General features: G+C 42.4%; 1 protein-coding gene across 2 annotated transcripts; it reads right to left on the bottom strand.

Moving 5' to 3' along the window:
* Positions 1-30: 30 nt before the first annotated feature.
* COQ6 (coenzyme Q6, monooxygenase) lies at positions 31-20,141 on the bottom strand. 2 transcript variants are annotated; one of them, XM_058567329.1, is made up of 12 exons: positions 19,939-20,141; positions 12,320-12,454; positions 11,177-11,235; positions 10,754-10,877; positions 8,225-8,355; positions 7,211-7,318; positions 7,060-7,122; positions 6,495-6,602; positions 4,394-4,596; positions 4,199-4,314; positions 3,861-4,027; positions 31-2,875 (listed from the first exon to the last, which is right to left on the bottom strand). In XM_058567329.1, exons 1-12 carry the CDS (start codon positions 20,102-20,104, stop codon positions 2,846-2,848), a joined length of 1,410 nt encoding a protein of 469 aa, XP_058423312.1. In that variant the 5' UTR covers positions 20,105-20,141; the 3' UTR covers positions 31-2,845. The 2 variants fall into 2 exon arrangements, with proteins under 2 accessions (XP_058423312.1, XP_058423313.1); XM_058567330.1 differs by lacking the exon at positions 12,320-12,454.
* Between the last annotated feature and the right edge of the window lie 10 nt (positions 20,142-20,151).

Genomic DNA, 20,151 nt, shown 5'->3' with positions numbered 1-20,151 from the left:
CATAGTCCCCTACAGTTTGCCCTTTTCTTCTCTCCGTTTATAGCAGTATCTCTTCCTGTCCTGGCTCCTGATCAATTTAGCTAGCATCCTCTACATTATTTGTCTAGTTCTAGGGTTTCTGATACCCTTCTTGATGATACCTAACATTTGATTTAGCTGGCCGTTTTGACCCACATCAGTACAGTGGATTCTCTTTTTAAGTTTGAATGCTCAGAGCTCTTGATGTTGTGAATTATTTCCCATAAAATTATCTTGTACTTTCCTGCATGACCATTTGCTTCTTATCTACCCACTTGAGTGCTCTTGGACTTGAAAGATCTTCCTGTAGTCTGGCACCTTTGCCTTGGCTCTTTACCTCCAGCTCCTTTCCAGGAGAGTTTGTATCTCCTCAAACTTGTAGCTTTCACAGTAGGCTTTCAGCTTTCTCACAAAGGATGTTCAATATACCTGGCCCTCACATCAGTTCCTGGGGAACTTTATTTTTTAAAGTTATTCCATTGAATCAATAAATATTTAACATCTGTTATGTTCAAGTAACTAGACAAATTTCTATATCATCATTCCCCAAATTTTAGTTTTTTTTTCCCCCAATGTGGAATTTCTTCACACTCTTCGCAATGACTTTTATTATACTAAGGTCAATTATACCTATTGTCCTCCTCAAAAAATTCTTATACATAATAAAATAATAGAATCTTTACCATTGGAAACAGCCCAAAGATATGATCCAATCTTCTGCCCATTGCAGAATTCCCATAACATTTCTAACTGGTTATTATTCAGCTTCTATTTAGGCATGTTTTAGCTCATTCCATTTGGGGACTACACTGATGTTAAAAAATCCCTCCTTATATTGAGCTGAAATCTGTCTTCTCAGTGGTCTTAGTTCTGCTCTCATCTCTCCTTCCATAGCCTTTCAATCTTTTGAAGAAAACTCCTCCCAAATCCTTTATGGTCTCTTCTTTAACATAATACCACATGGCTTCTTACCATCTTTGTCAAAAAAGTAGGGTGCTAGAACCAATCATCATACACTATACGTTGTTCCCCAGGATTAGAGCGAGACTGTTTCCTCTTGTATTCCTCTCCTCTTGCTTTCCCATGCGGTAAGCTGTTAACTAAAGACTCCTCCCGCTTGACAGGTCCAGAGAGGTTAAGATTCCCTGGTCTTTATCACCACAGCTTGTTTCTGAAGCTTTTCTTACAAATGGGCCATGTATTGTTCAGCAGACTCCTTTGGTCATCCCAAATACTTTCAGAACTCTTGGGTAGATGCATTACATGCATTATAACTCCAGAAATTCATCTACATGTATTTTGATAATCTTGATTATCAAAAGAACATCTGGAGAATTAACCAATTTATCCATTTTAAGAGCAATTTGGAGTGAGAATTTTATTTCTTAGGAAAAAACGATTTGTCTATAATGTCCTTTCTGCCCCTCAGTGTTCCTTTTGGGCCTCTTAAGGGATCCTACAGAGTCTAAATATTGCTGGTTAAGTTTCCTTTCTGTAAATGTGTCTATGTATTTCAAATACTTAGGACACGGCCCAGAACACAGTAGATGTGCTGTGTTTATCATCATCAGCATCTGAAGAACATCCTCTGTGGGTTATGGAGGTCCTTGCAAGGTGTGCCTTAAAATTCTTCCTATCTTGCCTGATTTTGTTTGCATACATTTGGAGAGTCCATGGTCTCCTTATCTGGGCTACCTTGCCCTTTTCGTGAAGAATGACCTTTTTTCCCTACAGTGACCTTTCTGGATTCTGCCAGTAGTCAGTCACACAGCTTTTCACAGTAGCTGCCATCTCTTCTTCTGGGCACATTTTTCCTGAGATTCCAGGAAGCTTTGTGACATTGTTACTTTTTTACTCTAGTACCTTATAAAATCTCCACATTTGCCTGAAAAGCTCTCCTGTGGTAACAAATTTCTCATGCCTTCAAAAATTATTCCCAAGAATAGTTTAGTTTGGTTCCAAGCAGACAGTTTGTCATTTCATCTTCAAACCACTTTTTGGTGAGATGTTCTTTACAGTATACAAAATGGAATGGACCTAAAAATCTCTTCAAGAGGCATCTCTGATACTCTGAAGGTTATCTTCAAAAACCCACAGCAAAACACCACACCCCACACCCAAGTCGGCCACCTGTCTGCCACCAAACATGAAATTCTGCTGCTAATCAGATTTTTCCTTTTGACCTAGTTCCTGAGGTCTTCAAACCTGTGCAATGAAATTATTTATTGTCTTATTACTGAACAGACAATGGTGTCCCAGAAAGGAACCATAAATAAAATTGAAATCTGGTGCTGTAATGAGGAAGTAATAACTAGCATTAATAAGATTCGGTTTTCTTTTCAGAAAGTCCAGTGCACCTATAACAAAAGTTAAAACAATTTGTTTAATTGCATTCTAATGTTAATTTTAAAACAGTAATTCTACCAAAAATGTATCAAATATTTCTAATTATCAAAAACCACTTGTAAAGTTTATTACCAGCATAAAAAAACCAATTGTGTAAATCTCTTTAGAAAGGATTGTTAACAAGTGAAAATGAAAGAGACAGCACCTCAGTGATTTGTTTTAGTAATAAAAAGCTCTTTTCAACTAAATCATAACAGTCTTCCTTTGGGGTTTTTTCTTGACTTGGTTGATATGCCCTCCTCACAGCAAATTACCACTCATTTTTGGGGGGTCCATAGGCCCATTAAGCAGAGGAGAAAAATAGACTGGAAAATTCTAAGGTAAAGTAATTTTATTAAATTAAATTAAATCTTGAGACTATATGATGATCTTGGGAATGGATGTTCTTTTGTCATCCACATAATCTCCAGAAGGGGAGCATTCATTTGCTTGCAAAGGCCATAATCTGTTCCTGGAGAAAAATGAAATAAAGTGAGTGATACTCTGACACTGTAAAGTTTGAGGGCAGGTGAAAAAAATACTTTAAAATATCCAAAGTGATTAATTAAAGCAAAAACTAAGCAAAAGATCCAGATAGATACTCCTCCCAAAAGTCCCTCCAAAGTGTCTTTATTTTTATTTATTTGGTGAGGTAGATTGGCCCTGAGCTGATGTCTGTTACCAATCTTCCTGTTTTTGCTGAGGAAGATTGGCCCTGAGCTAACATCTGTGCCCATCCTCCTCTATTTTGTATGTGGGACACCACCACAGCATGGCTTTGTTCTTTTCTTTTTTTTTTTTTTTTGTGAGGAATACTAGCCCTGAGCTAACATCCGATGCCAATCCTCCTCTTTTTTGCTGAGGAGGCTGAGCCCTGGGCTAACATCCATGCCCATCTTCCTCTACTTTATATGGGACGCTGCCACAGCATGGCTTGACAAGCAGTGCGTCAGTGTGCACCCAGGATCTGAACCTGTGAACCCCAGGCCGCCGAAGCGGAACGCGCACACTTAACTGCTGTGCCACTGGGCCAGCCCCCACAGCATGGCTTGATGAGCAGTGTGTAGGTCCGTGCCTGGGATCCAAACCTGTGAACCCCAGGCCACTGAAGCAGAGCACGCGAACTTAACCACTATGCCACTGGGCCGGCTCCTCCAAAGTGTTTTAAATGGAAGTTTCTCAGAAAAGAAGCTGGCCGAGCAGCAAAAGTAGCTTAAACATCTTTACCTTTATAAGTCCCTGTTGACTACTTTAAGCCCTTCCTTATATAAAGTTACTGCTTAGTTGTGGGTCCCAGCACCAACAAGCCCAGCAAGGACTTTTTGCTCATAACCACTGGGGAAGGTAGACAGAGAAACATAATTTTACAGCCAAGAAAATTAATTCAAAGAATTTAAAAGTCATTGGAAAAGTCATTCCTCAGCAAGGTTCTTGGAGAGCCATGACCAACTTCTTACTTTGAGTGGAGATACTGCATTTGTGGCCTGCAAGCCCCATGTCCTGAGCAGCACAAGAGGAGTGGCCCTGGTGGAATAGAGCCTTTTTAGTAGGTCAGTAGCAGCCAGAAGAGCAGTGTTGTGACGTTGTCTGTCTGTTTCATAACCTGTGAGGTGGCTCATGGAACCTGGAGGAAAGAGGAAAGGTTAAATCCCTAATCCAACAGTGAAGTTTTCTTTCCTAGCAAACCAGATACATTTATGTCCACCACATCTGGCTACTGAGGGCCATTTTGGGATCCTGATCTTGCCTAACCACATGACTTCTGGATAGTTCTCTAAGGTACCTGAATCCTTACCTAAGTCTTTCCCATTGAAAGCTGCAGTACTGAGGTGATGGACCAAGCTGCAGATATCCCCAAAGCCCATGTTGACACCCTGTCCTGCAAGTGGATGGACTCTGTGGGCTGCATCCCTAAGAATAAAGCAGAGTTCAGGTGTGGCCTCCAGGAGCAGAGTGAGACGGCAGCAGCCCCGCTCTCTTATTATCTTACCCAATGAGTGCCATCCGAGGCCGGACGTACTCAGCAGCATGTCCCAAGCCAAGAGGAAACAGTACTCGGCTTTTGGCATCCACCCTGGCTACACTTGGGGGCAGCTGGCGGGCTGAGACCTTAGTGGGCTTCAGAAAGGCAACAGCATAGTGCAGCATGGTGCCGGCCGAGTCGATGAAGTCCGTGTGGTTAGCATCACTCCACTGAGTAGCATGAGCCACAAAACAAACAAAGTAAAATTTCATCAGTGACTAGCAAGGAATTAAAAATTCAACAAGGAAAACCTTTTTATAACCAAAGCCAAGGGTAATGCTATCTATGCTTAAACTGATCTGGACCACAAGTGACAAGCACCTCAACATGCAAAACATAACTTTCCATCACTCCCCACAGGTTTTAGGATCAAGCCAAACTGCTCACGAGCTGCCCCTGCCTACCTCTGAACTTCAACTTTCATTGGTCCCCACCCTCAATAACCATACGCCAGCCACGAGGTAGCTCATTCTGCAACATCTCCTTGCCTCCAACACCCCCTTCTGCTTAGAATGTCCTCCCACTTCTAGTTCACCAGGATAACATCTCAGAGCATCCAGAAGCTGTCATCACTTTTTGTAAACCTCCCTCCAAACCCTCCTGTGTGTGTGCGTTTTCCTCCTCTATGCTCCCACAGCATCTTATGCATACTTCTACCACTGAATCGAAATTATGTATCTTTCTCTCTCACTTGACTATGAGGTTCCTGAAAGCAGGGACTGTGTCTCATTTGTCTCTCTATCTCCAGAGCCTTCTACATAGAAGGCACTCGTAATTGTTGCTGAATGAACATGCTACAAAGGCCTGTGCCAGGAATACGTGGTAAATGACTCAGGGCCGGCCCTGTGGCTTAGCGGTTAAGTGCATGCGCTCCGCTGCTGGCAGCCCAGGTTCGGATCCTGGGCGCGGACCGACGCACCGCTTCTCTGGCCATGCTGAGGCCCACATACAGCAACTAGAAGGATGTGCAGCAATGACATACAACTATCTACTGGGGCTTTGGGGGGAATAAATAAATAAATGAATAAATTAATTAATTAAGTGACTCAGAGAGGGGTAGCATTCACCACTTACCTTGGAAGCCACTTCAGTATGTTCAGTTCCTTTTATTCTTATTGCTACTACAGAGCAGTGGTGCTCAAGTTCTTCAGTGTAAACCACTGTTAAGTCATTAGTAAGGCTGTGGAGTCTGGTGGTTAAAAGCACAGGCTTGAGGGCCAGCCTGGTTTCAGAACCCAGCTTTGCTGCTAGATGCATGACCTCAGGCAAGTTACCTGTCTCTCTAATGAGCGTAATAATAGTACCTACCTCCAAGAGTCACTGAATTAAATACACGCAGAACTCTTCACCTGTACCTGGCACATAGTAAGCACTCGATCAATGTTACCAATTACTACTACTAGTGAATTTAGATAAATGTGGCATTTAAGCTCCAAAAATATGGGTGCCCATATTATCTAAAGGCTGTGTCTACTCCAGAATAATTATTACCATTTGGTGAGCACCTATAATATACCAGGTATGTTCCAAGTATTTTACATAAATTCTCATTTTAAATGTCTTTAGACTTTTATTATTATTACTAATTATTATTATTATTAAACCCTGAGAGGTTGGTGATACTATTACCATTTTTCAGGAGATTAACAGGTAGAACCAGTATTGGACCCATGTCTGTTTACAAAATTTACTCTTACCCTCCCTGCTGAAATGTGCTCAGCCCCACCCTGGGATCATTTCTGATGAATCAGGCTTCAAAGGTTCAGGTAGTTGGGACCTAACAAGAGCTGTTCAAAATTACAGATTCATAAAAAGTTACTTATCCAAGTAACTACCACCCAGACAGCTGTTTTCAGACAGCACAACAGCAGCCTACAACCCTCAGAAGAGCACATGAGTTATTAATTTCTATTGTTCTGCATTTCCCTGAATGCCCTCCTTCATGTAATCCAGATCAAGAGTTACAGTTAAAGGGGCAGCTGGTTGGTTATTCCTTTTTCCTTATTCAAAACCACCTCTCTGTATCTACCCCTGCAACACATCATCAGCTGGACAAGCTGATACTCACAAAGGCAGAGTTAATGGCATCCACAAACTTTTCCTCATCCATGCTGACCAGCTCTGCTGCGTGTTCATGGGATGTGGACCAAACCAAGGAACTCAAGGTGTCTGAGAGCTGTGTCAAAAGAAAAACATCAGTACTAAGGGCTAAAACTTCTGTTCTTGGGAGCTCTCAAGCATAAAGTAAGATAAGAAGAGGCAACAAAGCTAGCCTGAGCATATTCCCTTGAAACCAGAAAACTGAGAGAAAGTGAAGTCTTAAAAGAGAAAGGCTGGACATGTTTAAGCAGACTAGCCAGAAGGACTTCATTTTTTTTTTTTTTTTTAATTTTTTGTGAGGAAGACCAGCCCTGAGCTAACATCCATGCCAATCCTCCTCTTTTTGCTGAGGAAGACTGGCCCTGGGCTAACGTCCGTGCCAATCATCCTCCACTTCATATGGGACGCAGCCACAGCATGGCTTGACAAGTGGTGCATCGGTGCGCGCCTGGGATCCGAACCCGGGCTGCCAGCAGCAGAGCGTGCGCACTTAACCGCTACACCATGGGGCCGGCCCCAGAAGGACTTCTTACCGGGAGCAGAGCAATGGGTCCAGAGGGAAGAAATCTCTGCCAAGCTACATTGTTTTCTGTGGCCTACAATAGAGAGAAGAGTTTTTGTGAGAAGTACCTAGTACCAATTAAACAAAAGTAGGGTCCCCAGATGGTGGACTCAAGATCTTACCTCGGATAAATGCAGAGTAGCCACAACAGCGGACTGGTCATAGTTCCAGCTAACATTCTGGATTCCAGCAGCCTGCCGTACTCCTGAGTTGTGACCATCTGCACCGATCTGCATGGAGACAAGAGCCTGCTAAGTCTTACAACCTCTTACATAAGTGAAACTGTTCCAGAAATTTGTCTCTGCCTCCTAAAAGTTTTCTCTGGTTTCAACTGTTGGCAAGCCCATCTGTGGCAGGCAACTTTTTATTATTCCTGCATCACTCACAGCCCTAAAGGGGCAGCCTTACATATGTGACCCCAGCCTCAGCTAATGGACCAAAGTTGGACATCTGACCCAAGAGGTGCCAGCCATAGGTTAAACTGAGCCAAATTCTCTTGATATTTGAATTAACAATAAGGGGCCGGCCCGGTGGCTTAGTGGTTGGGTGCGCCAGCTTCGCTGCTGGCGGCCCGGGTTCGGATCCCGGGTGTGCACTGACGCACCGCTTCTCCGGCCATGCTGGTGCCGTGTCCCACATACAGCAGCTAGAAGGAGGTGCAGCTATGACATACAACTCTCTGCTGGGGCTTTGGGGGAAAAAAATAAATACATAAATAAATAAAAATTATGAATTAACAATAAGGCAAGCACTGGAGCTGAACGGTCCTCATGTAAGGTTAGGAATGGCTGCCATGGAAAAGGGGAAGCTGACGAGCAGACAGAGAGAAACAGATGCAAGGAGATGAGTGACTGCAGGACTCCTGAGAGGGAAAGAACAGCTTCAGTTTCTGACACTCTGGTTCCTGTCCCTGTGAGGCTGGCCGTCCTTTATTTCATGACCAGGAGATTGCTTCCTGTATAGGATTTACAAGACCATCTTAACTTGAGCTGGTTTGAGTGGGTACTGGTCTTACAACCAAAAGTTTTGCCTAAAATTAACTTCAACTATAGCTTAGATCTAAAACGAGAGGCCCTAGAATCTAGGATAAGATGTGGATATGCAAGACCCCTGGCAAAATAAGAATCTTCAACTACCAACAATTTGGTCTGGAGGGTGCTGCCATCACCTAGGGTAATATGAACCCAAGGGCTGGAGTCTGCCATGGGAAACGGATAAGGCCAGGTATAGCTGACTGCTTTGCTCCTGTAGAGAACCGTCACTCGGTCTAGGGAGGTCAGAAGAGAAAAAAACAAAACATTAGAAAGGCAGCGCACACAGGATGAGCCTAAAGCAAGGTCCCAGGATAGCTGTCTCTTATCATTTACTCCTAAACAAGAAAAGTAAGATCTAAAAAGCAACTCATGTGATCAATGCTATGGTCGAGAGCTGAAAAATGACAGAAGCCACAGGGATGAATCAGTGTCAAAAAAAAAAAAAAAAGTAAGCTCTCACTGCCTTACCAGCCTGCACCAGGCACTCTTTCTTCCCGCCTTCATGCTCCTGCTCCTCTAGTTTCACTCTATACCTAAACGAACCCACATGTGCTTTCAGAGTAAAGAGGGTGGGAATACCATAGACTCAAACCAGTTTTAGATTTCATAAGATTTTTCTTCTGGAAATCATGTTATTTTCCTGATCATAAAAACGATATGCTCACTGCAAAAATCTGAACAACAAAGAAAGGTTTAAAAGGGGGGATAAATCACCCTTAATCATACCACCCCGAGACAACTACAGTTAAAGCTTTGCCAAATAGCTTTCCGGATGATTTCCTATGTGTGTATATGCACATACACCCGCACACACACAAGTGGGATCATAGGACACATACTTTTTTCACCAATATATATGGGACATGTTTCTGAGTGACTAAATATTAGATCTAAATCATCTTTAAAAGCTGCACAGAAGTTCATTGCATGGATGAACTACTATCCTACATCAAAAAGCATTTAAGTTGCTTCCAATTTTTCTCTCTCTAGAACAACCCTGAAATATTGGCAAATCATATCTGATAAGGAATTTATATCCAGAATATATAAAGAACTCATAAATCAAAAATAAAAGGACAGGGCCGGGCCCGTGGCTTAGTGGTTAAGTGCACGCACTCCGCTATTGGCGGCCCGGGTTCGGATCCCAGGCGCACACCAATGCACCGCTTCTCTGGCCATGCTGAGGCCGCGTCCCACATATAGCAACTAGAAGGATGTGCAACTATGACATACAACTATCTACTGGGGCTTTGGGGAAAAAAAGGAGGAGGATTGGCAATAGATGTTAGCTTAGAGCCGGTCTTCCTCGGCAAAAAGAGGATTAGCATGGATGTTAGCTCAGGGCTGATCTTCCTCACACACACACACAAAAAATAAAAGGACAAATAATCCAGTTTTAAAATGGGCAAAAGATTTTGAATAGACATTTCTCCAAAGAAGATACACAAATAGCCAATAAACACATGAAAAGATGCTCAACGTTATTAGTCATCAGGGAAATACAATCAAAACTACAATGAGATACCATTTCACAGTCACTAGGATGGCTATAATAAAAAAAAGAGAGAAAATAAGTGTTGGTGAGAATGTGGAGAAACTGGAACTCATATATTATCGGTGGGAAAGTGAAATGGTGCAGCCTCTTAGAAAAAGTTTGGCAGTTTATGAAAATGTTAAACACAGAATTATTATATGACCCAGCAATTCTACTCCTAAGTATCCACCCAGAAGAAATGAAAACATATGTCCATACAAAAACTTGTACACAAATGTTTGTATATTCGTAATCACCAAAAAGTGGAAACAACCCAAATGTCCATCAACTGATGAACAGATAAACAGAATGTGGTCTAGTCACACAATGGAATGCTATTTGGTAATAAAAAAAGAATGGAGTGCTGATACATGCTACAACAAGACTGACTCTCAAAAATGTGTTAAGTGAGGGCTGGCCTGGTGGTGTAGTGGTTAAGTTCGGCACGCTCCACTTTGGCTGCCCAGGGTTCACGGGTTCAGATCCTGGGCACGGACCTATACCACTCATCAAGCCATGCTATGGCAGTGACCCACATGCAAAATAGAGGAAGACTGGCACAGATGTCAGCTCAGGGCCAGTCTTCCTCAAGCAAACAGAGGATTGGCAACAGATGTTAGCTCAGGGCCAATCTCCCTCACTAAAAAAAAAAAAAAAAAAAAAATGCAGTGAAAGAAGTCAGACATGGAAGAATACATATTATATGATTCTATCTACATATAGGAAATATCCAGAATAGACAAATCCCAAAAGACAGAAAGTAGACTAGTGGTGCTAGGGGCTGGGGGTAGGAATGAGGAATCACTGTAAATGGGCACAATGTTCTAAAATGATAGTGTGATAATGGCACAACTCTATAAATATACTAAAAATCATTGAATTGTACACTTAAAATGGGTGAATTTTATGGTATGCAAATTATACCTGAAAAAAGCTGTAAAAAAAGAACCACCCTGAAATAACCGTCAGAGGGTTTCTTTATGGTGAACACTCAGTATCTGTAAAAGGGATCCTTTCTTCCAGTAAGTACTAGAATAACTGTGAAGCAGTTCACCTTCCAGAGAGTGAAAGGAAGATGGAAGAGATGGGCGCCTCACCTGACACAGCCTCCAGCTGCTTAGTGAGGGCATGCATGATGACATCATTCTCCACTATATAGCCCATGTCATCTAAATTATCCTTATCAAACATTATCAGGGCCTCTGAGCAGGCGTCCCACACCTGGAAACACAAAGGGAAAGATTATATTATAATCCAAAGAAAAGGAAACATTACTCCAATCAGAAACAGCATATTGCTTTCCCAAGTGACAGAAGCAGAAAAATCACAATTTGTCAGTCCCTCTGGCAGGATATAAGGTAAGAAGAAAATTCTCTTGGGAATGCTTCCCCCAATTCCTTAGACTAGTATGAACTTTGTCTGATTCTTCCCACATTCACAGAAAACCTTGAGAATGTGGACACCAATATCTTCACACAAGGCAGACCAAGGTATCTTGCCAAAAGTGATAAAGGAGGCACCTGCATTCGCCGAAAGGCTCTGTATCTCATGTTGCAGATGTGGTCCCAGGCACCAAAACCTATAAAAGAAAGAATCGGTATACAGACCAGAGCAATCTCATGGGGACCCCACATCCCTCCTGGGCTCCCCTTTATCCCTCCATCCTGTTAAGTAAGAGGTTGTTTTCAGTGTTCTCCAATAATAGAAAAATACTCTCCACTTCTATCCTGTTTGATGCTAGGAGCTAAGCTACTCTGTTCCCCAGTTCAGATTATACAGGATGAAAAAAAACCCAGCTTTCATGACCAAAAGGTCAAATCACCTCAAAGTAGGGTAAATAAAAAAGGAAACTAAACCCATATTGAAACCATCCCATTGAAGTTACAAACTCTCTGGATAAAGACTATTTTTTGTCTTTGAACTTTTTTAACTCTTTTTTTTAACGCCACAGCACTAAACAGATTCACTCATTGAGGAAATGTTTACTGAGCACCTACTATGTGTCAGATACAATTCTAGGTACTGAGCATGCAGTGGGAACCAAACGGACCAAGTCCCTGCCCTTCTGCAGTTGACACTCTAGGTGAAGAGATAAACAATAAAAAACAAACACATACATAATGTCAGGCAGTAGTAAGTGTTATGAAGAAAAATAAAGCAGTATAAGGGGCTAAAGAGTGATGGTAATTTCAGATAGGGTGGTTCTAGATAGGATGGGCTGAGGGAGTAACATTTGGCAGAGGCCTAAAGACAATTTTTTAATTGTTCCATGTGGACACATCCATCTCTACCCCAAAAGCATTTAGCATGCAGGCTCCCTAGCTCCCTAGAGGGTGGACTCTGGGAATGAAGAGGGCGCTGCTACTAGACATGAATGGTCATAATTAATTCATATAGTTTCAGTTCCACAAATTCATGATGACCCAACATCACTAATGAAGTCTACATGATGGATCCACACGTCCCAAGGATGTCTTCCTCAGAGTAGGAGTTGATATATTAACAATTTCAGGGGTCTGCATCTTCAACTATGCACTAGATTACCAAGCCGACCCCTCCTCAGTGAGCTCCCTCCTTGCTCACTCTGGTGACCCTGCCCCTATGGGACACACTGGAAAGCCAAGAGAGGAGATTGGTTCTATTAGAGAGGATCTTCTACTCACTACTGAGAAGGGTTGCGGAGCCAGGGGAAATGGAGCTGACCCTGTTGCTGTAAGTTTCTGGCAACTTCTCCAATACTTTCTTTGGACCTGCTTCTAACAACAGGATTTTCTTGTCACAAAAGTGAATATCATATCCTAAAAAAAAAAAAAGCAACATAGTATATCATTTTAGGAAAATCAGAATTTATTCCCTTTCTCATTTCCAAGAGAAGCAACAAATTAACTAAATCCTTAGCCCCCAGGATACAATTTTCTTACAGGGCACACAAAAAGGAAACACCGTGTGGAGTATTTCAGCCATGCAAACCACCCTGCCCATGACTGTAAGGCTTCTCCAGACAGTCCAATATGTGCCATGTGCAAAGAAGTAAATAATGGCAAAATCCATAACAAGCCAATAGAATTCCCTACAAAGGAAGAATGAAGTTAAAAAAAGAAGGCTGTGGGCTGGCCCAGTGGCACAGTGGTTAAGTATGCACACTCCGCTTCAATGGCCTGCAGTTCGCAGGTTCAGATCCCGGGCACGGACCTATGCACCACTCATCAAGCCATGCTGTGGCAGGCGTCTCACATATTAAGTGGAGGAAGATGGGCACCGATGTTAGCCCAGGGCCAATCTTCCTCAGCAAAAAGAGGAGCACTGGCTACAGATATGAGCTCAGGGCTAATCTTCCTCACACACAAAAAAGGAAAGCTGTAGTATTTGGACACCAGATATTTCCAATCTTGAAACTATTATAAAGTCACTATAAATTACAAATCCTGTTCAACAGAAAAATAGAATTAATAAACAAAATTCATTGCAACCTCGAGATTAAATAAAGGATAAAAAATTATAGTTTGGAAAAGAAAAGGAAACGAAGCCAAAAAATACATCAATTGTGCCTATAAATCTGGCCCTAAAACATCTGTGTAACGAAGTTAAAAAGGGGACTTGGGGACTTTGTTACTGGGTGACTGCAGCACAGATACAGTCCCTCCAGTGTCTCAGAGAAAGACATAGGGAAACGATAAGCAGTGAGTCGCTGCTGCCAAGAAAGGAGAAAAAAAATGTGATGCGATTACCAGAGAGAGAAGAAACACTACCGGTTTTACTTAATGATGAAGGAAAACCCACAAACCTCTACCCTCTGTATATTTTGGAATCTAAAGGAGAAGAGTGGCACTATTATAACATACAATGAAGGAAGTGTGAAAATCAAGTAGAACCGGCAGTGAGCAACGCTGAACGGACCAGGTGGACCCGGGACCCATGCTGGCGGCAGCAGCACAGCAGTTTTGAGTTGGAGGATGGCAGCAGGGGCCAGAGAGAGGGCTGCTTTCCGGCCCATCACACCTCTATGCCTTGAACACCTTGATCTAGCAGTAGCCACTCCACCAGAATGCCAGCCTGCCACCTCTACCCTCTGGATCCTACTCACTCAAGCCTCACCTCCTCAGCAGTGTTCATACCACCCACGCACCTCCTCCGCTAGGATAGGTCAGCTGCTTGTTCCTCTAGGGGAGCTTTCATTTCATTCTTCCTTCTATTCGTTATTTACAAATCTCTTCTTTGCTAGATTCTAAATTCCTTGGGGACAGGAACCACTTCTTTTCTTATGGCTTCTCAATCCATAAAGTAGATACTCAATGTCTTAACATTTTCTTAACTGAGAGACCAGAAATTTAACAGGAAAATCATTAGATTTCCAAACACATTATAAAATATAGCCAGGTTTTATTTTTTAGCAATTTAATGTAACATTTTAGGAAACTCGTTTGGAGAAAAAATACTAGAGAATATAATTTACAAATAACAATGTGAGAAGGAAATATAGATATTTCAAGCCTACAACATAAACTAACGTGAGTTTGAAGAAGAAAAGAATCAAGGAAAACATAAACTGACTTATGGGGGAATATGAAGAGCCTACTGGAAATTTTTCACTTTTAAAGCAACCGTCTAAAATTAAGTGGATACTGAAATAAAAAGTAAGGTTGATCAGCATATAAACTATTGACAGAGAATATTCTTTGAGATATATGATCAAGGGGGAAATTAGCACACACAAAATCCCAAGTAGGCAGTTTCCTTGACTCAACAGGAGAAAACGGCCCACACCATACCTGCCTACGAAAGGCTAACAGGACCTGCCAAGGAAAGCCTCCATCTCACACTGCTCAGTCTCAGCTGTTGTACAGGAAAAAAGCAGAGGCTTGCTCACTGGATAAACTGCATGACCGATTTGCAAACCTCCCAGAGCTTCAACTTTCACGTTTTAAAATTCAGTATTATCTCTGAGCTTTTTAAGGAAATTAGCTGGGGTATGAATAGCTTTTTTTGTAAACCTGTGTTTGGTAGTTCTGACTGACTTAGAGCAGTGATTCTTACAACCTGGTGTACTCTGCCTGTGACCTTTCTTTTGTAAACTTAAACACAGAATTCTGTACTATAATTGTCTGTTAAAGTCACTCCTGACTTTAATACTTCTGTGGAAGAGAGAAAAATAAATAATTACAATACAGAATTCTGTTTACGTTTATAAAAGAATTGCTGCTTTCTCTCCTTGAAGGGTGGGGGAGGAGGGTGAGAAAAAGTACAAAATAGGAAGGAAAAAAGTTAATATAAGGATAGCAAAACACCAATATTGTAACACTAAAGTTTTAGTAAGATTAAAATTTTTTCAGGGCCAGCCCCGTGGCTTAGCGGTTAAGTGCGCGCGCTCCACTACTGGCGGCCCTGGGTTCGGATCCTGGGTGCGCACCCATGCACCGCTTCTCCGGCCACGGTGAGGTGGCGTCCCACGTACAGCAACTAGAAGGATGTGCAACTGTGACATACAACTATCTACTGGGGCTTTGGGGAAGAAAAAAAGGAGGAGGATTGGCAACAGATGTTAGCTCAGAGCCGGTCTTCCTCAGCAAAAAGAGGAGGATTAGCACCAATGTTAGCTCAGGGCTGATCTTCCTCAAAAAAAAAAAAAAAAAAATCTCAGGTACATATCATACAGAATTGTATAAAAATTTAAGAGGTAAAGTCACTACAAGACAATTAAGCTCTTTCCAGTGTTTCTCGTTCTCCAAGTGTGGTCTTCAGATCTCCTGCATCCATCCCTGGAGGTATTTGTTAAAAATACAGGCTCCTGGGCCCCATTTGGACAAAGTGAATCAGAGTCACTGGAAGCAGAACCTGGAATCCTCATTTTTAAAATGTGCCCCACAAACTGGTAACAATGATTGCCTCTGAGGAGAACCTGATGGCTAACAATAAAAAATTGAAGTCATGGGGCCGGCTCTGTGGCCTAGCCGTTAAGTGCATGAGCTCTGCTGCTGGCGGCCCAGGTTCTGATCCCGGGCACACACTGAGGCACCGCTTGTCAGGCCATGCTGTGGCGGCGTCCCATATAAAGTGGAGGAAGATCGGCACAGATGTTAGCCCAGGGCCAGTCTTCCTCAGCAAAAACAGGAGGATTGGCATGGATGTTAGCTCAGGGCTAATCTTCCTCACACACACAAAAAATTTGAAGTCTTACTTTATATGCTTTACACTGCATACCCTATACCCTTTTGTATTTCAAAATTCCCTTTGAATTTTGTATATGTGCCTGTCTTAGTTATTCAAAACCCAAAAACAAAACAAAACAAAAAAACAGGTGCTTCTTAAATGCACTCAAGCCTTGAGAAGCACTATTTTAGCCCATTTGCCAATAGGTACAACCAAAATGGCTGTCAGGGAGCAACAGCCTACACCTGCCAGAAAGTTCTGTCTGTCTCAAAAAAGCTTTGTATCTCCTAATTACCGACTTTTGAGTGCAAGTTACTTAACCTTTTGGAGCTTTAACTTACTTATCTGCACAATCTACAATCAAGATTATTATGAGGATTAAATAAAAATGTATGCAAAATACTTTAAAAGATGCTATCCATAGCAAGTGTTCAATAATTGACAACAATCTTTTATATAATTACTTTGAGACTTAAGCCCACCAGCTCATACAAAACATTACCTCCCACAGTTTCCTAGAAGAGGAGCCATCTGAGGAAAGATGTGGTTCTCACCTCCTGATTCTGAAGTCAATAAAGACTGTCACACTATTAGTGACCTTTAATTTGTGAGGCCAGAAAACTCAAATCCAGTTTCTAAAAGTAACTGTACAGTTGTTAAAAGCAAACAATCTGGAGTTTGGTGGCTGGGGTTCAAATTCTGACTCTGCTATTGCCTGGCCGTGAGACTCTGGTCCTTAATTAACCTTGTTTCCTCCAATAAAATATGAAAATAATATCTACCTCACAAGGTAGTGGAGCAGCCTAAACTATACATGAAAAAGCAATCACCTTATACATAAAGTTTAACTCAAAGTAGATCATAGGCTTAAAGTTAAGCGCTAAAACTATAAAATTCTTAGGAAAAAACACAGGAGTGAATCTCTGTGACTTTGAGTTAGGTAATGATTTTTTAGATATGACACCGAAAGCACAAGTGGTAAAAGACTGATAACTTGGACTTTATCAAAATTAAAAACTTTTGTGCTTCAAAGGACACCATCAGGAAAGTGAAAACACAACCCACAAAATGGGAGAAAATATTTGCAAATAATTTATCTGATAAGGGACTTGTACCCAGAATATAAAAAACTCTTATAATAATAATAAACTCAATAATAAAAAGACACATAGCCAAATTTAAGAATGGGCAAATGTTCTGGATAGGCATTTCTCCAAAAAAGATCTACAAATGACCAATAAGCATACGAAACGCTATCCAACATCATCAGCCATTAGGGAAATGCAAATCAAAACCAGGAGATACCACTTGGCACCCACTACGATTGATACTGGCCCTGATTATCAGTTCCCCTACATTAAACCCAGAATATATGGAGTTAAAACCAAAGGCACTCATCCTCTTTCCCTGCTTCTCTAAGTTACATTCATGCGTAACTATTGGTTTTTTTTGTATTCCTGAACTTCACAAGGCAAACAGAAGTTACTAATTGTTAAAAGCCCAGGTGGCCTCAAGCTGGGCTCACACTGATGTTTTGGCTCATTACCACTTCTTGAGGTTTGTTACAGGGAAACCGACATCAAAAAGCTAAAGCTTCTCAGACCTCAACTCCTTGGCTTCCTGGTGCCAGAATCCACCAGCCACTACGGAGACAGAGATAGTTGAAGGACACCCACCTGCAATTCCCTTATCCGCCAGCCTCCTCCCTGCAAGCAGCCTCACAAGGCCAAAGGCAAACTGGTGAGAAAGCACCGACCCACAAGGCCACAGGCTCCCCCTCCCTACTAGCAGCCACATTCCTCACAACCTTTAAAACCCCTTCCCTCCCAACTTTCGGGGAGACAGACAAATTTGAGAGCTCTCGTCTTCCGGCTGACATCACCCAAAATAAAAACTCTTTCCTTGCCATAAGCTTGGCGTTCTAGTTTATTTGGCCCCCCTTGTGTGGCGGGTAAAGAACCTGGGTATGTACCCGATAACATGCTGACTATAAACAAAAAGACAATACAAGGGCTGTCCAGGACGTAGAGAAATTGGACTCCTCATATATTGCTGGTGGGAACATAAAATGGTGCAGCCACTTTGGAACACTGGCAGTTCTTCAAAACGTTAAACACAGAGCTAACCATATGACCCAGCAATTCTACTCCTAGAAACTGTGGGGGAAGAGGGAGAATCCCCCTCTGCTCTTTCCCTTAAGGTTCTTATGGCTGGCCAAATAATTAACAAACAGGTTAGCAGGAGAAAATAATACCAAGTTTAATAACATGTATACATGGGAGAAAGCAGGGACACTGCGTTTCTCAACACAATAGCAGAAATTCTCGTCTTAAATATCATGTTCAGCCAATGACAAAGGAGGATGCTGGGGGTGGGGAGAGTCAGTTACAGGAGATTACCACTAAAGCACAGTAAACAAGAGTAAGGTTATTATGCAGATTTAAGGCTTCACCTTCCATGGTGATAAGTCTCTAGCAATGAGGCCATCCCCCCTCTTCCCAATACAGAGAGGGAGATATCTTTATAAATGGAGATTTCCCTTATAAACGTAAATGTTTGTCTGGCAACTCCTCACAGGGCCATCCAGAGAATGTGGCCAGAGAGACAGAATTTCTGTCAAGATGGGCTTGTTGGTGCCTTTCCTATTGCAACATCTATTTTACAGCCATCAGATAGAAGATCTCTTCCAGGAAGGAGTTACTATGTCAAATTCTTTAGGCAGTTAGTGGGGGAGGTCAAATGTCCCTCAGAGAAAACAATCAAGGTAAAGAGATATATTTCAGGGTGGCCAAATCTTGATCTCCCACAGAATATATCCAAGATAACAAAAAATATACGTTTACACAAAAGCTTGTACACAAGATAATAGCAGCATTATTTATAATAGCCCTGTAGGGAAGGAAGATAAATCCTCTACCCTCTCTAGGTCCTCCTGGCTGGGCTACGAATTAAATTGACACAAAAGAGAATAACAGGAGAAAATCAAACAAAGCTTTATAACATGTATACATGGGAGAAACCCAGAAAAACTGGGTAACTCAGCCAGAATGGCGGAGGTTGTCATGTTAAATAGCATTTCAGCTAAAGACAAAGGAGGGTGTTGGGGGCAGTGGTTTGGGACTTCAAAGCGGAGGAAGCAATTCATATGGAAATGGAAAAGCAAATGTCTGGTGAACAGAACTTTGATAAGAATGGGCTTAGCAAAGACCCTCACAGTTCACCTATAACCAGAGTTACCTATGGTGACGGCCTGTCCTGGGGACAGGCTTTTTATTTTAAATGTCTTTTAAGCAGTTACCAGGGAAGGTCAAAGTTTCTTTCAGTCTTTTGTTCTATTAAGGCAAAGAAACGCATTTTGGAGTGGCCAATTTTGATCCCCCACAGCCCAAAAGTGGAAACAACTCAAATGTCCATCACCTAATGAATGAATAAACAAAACGTGGTATAGCTACACAACGTAATATTATTTAGCCATAAAAAGGAAAGAAGTACTGGCACATGCTACAACCTGGATGAACCTTGAAAACATTAAGTAGATTCCATGTATATGGATGTAGATTCCATGTATATGGAAATGTCCAGAAAAAGCAAATCTATCGAGATAGAAAGTACATGAGTGGTTGCCTAGGGTTGAGGAGGGTGGGGGGAAATGGGCAGTGACTACTAACGGGTTCCAGTTTCTTTTGGGGGTGATGAAAATGCTTTAAAATTTATTGTGGTGACGGCTGCACAACTGTGAATACACTAAAAATTATTAAATTGTATGCTTTAAATGGGTGAACTTTATGGTACGCAAATTATATCTCAATAAGCTGTTAAAAACAAAACAAAACAAAACACCTAGCTCAATGCGACAATGCTTGATTCCTTCTAACTGTGCCCATAACTAAATAATCCTGGGCGGGTCTGTTCCCCAACGCGCTAGAAGGACTCCTAAGGCCCCTCCCACTTTTGACCCTTCAGAACTCTGAAGAACCAACGCTTGCCTTGGGGCCCTGGGACTCCCCTGGGCAAGGAATGAACCACAAGATCCGCCACGCTCAGACGTGAGGCAAAGAGTGCCAGGGCTCCCACAGTCCTCATCGCTCCTCCACGGCCCCACTCCCCGCCATTACCGGCCTAGAGATGCGCTTACCCAAGGCACAGGCCATGGCGGCGCCCACCAGGCCTCCACCCGACACCACCACATCGTACACGGTGTCTGCCGAGGCGCCGGACCACCTCCGGCAGGAAAGCAGCGGGCCTCTCCGGGGAGCTGCTGGTGCCGCCCCCAACCAGCTCACAGCCAGCCGGGCCGCCATGGTGCCGATCTGCACCGTGCCAGGCGGCCCGCTGGGCCCGCCTGCGG

This window comes from Diceros bicornis, chromosome 24, assembly GCF_020826845.1.
Source record: "Diceros bicornis minor isolate mBicDic1 chromosome 24, mDicBic1.mat.cur, whole genome shotgun sequence".
Lineage (NCBI taxonomy): Eukaryota > Metazoa > Chordata > Mammalia > Perissodactyla > Rhinocerotidae > Diceros > Diceros bicornis.
This window is presented reverse-complemented; position numbering and strand designations above follow the sequence as displayed.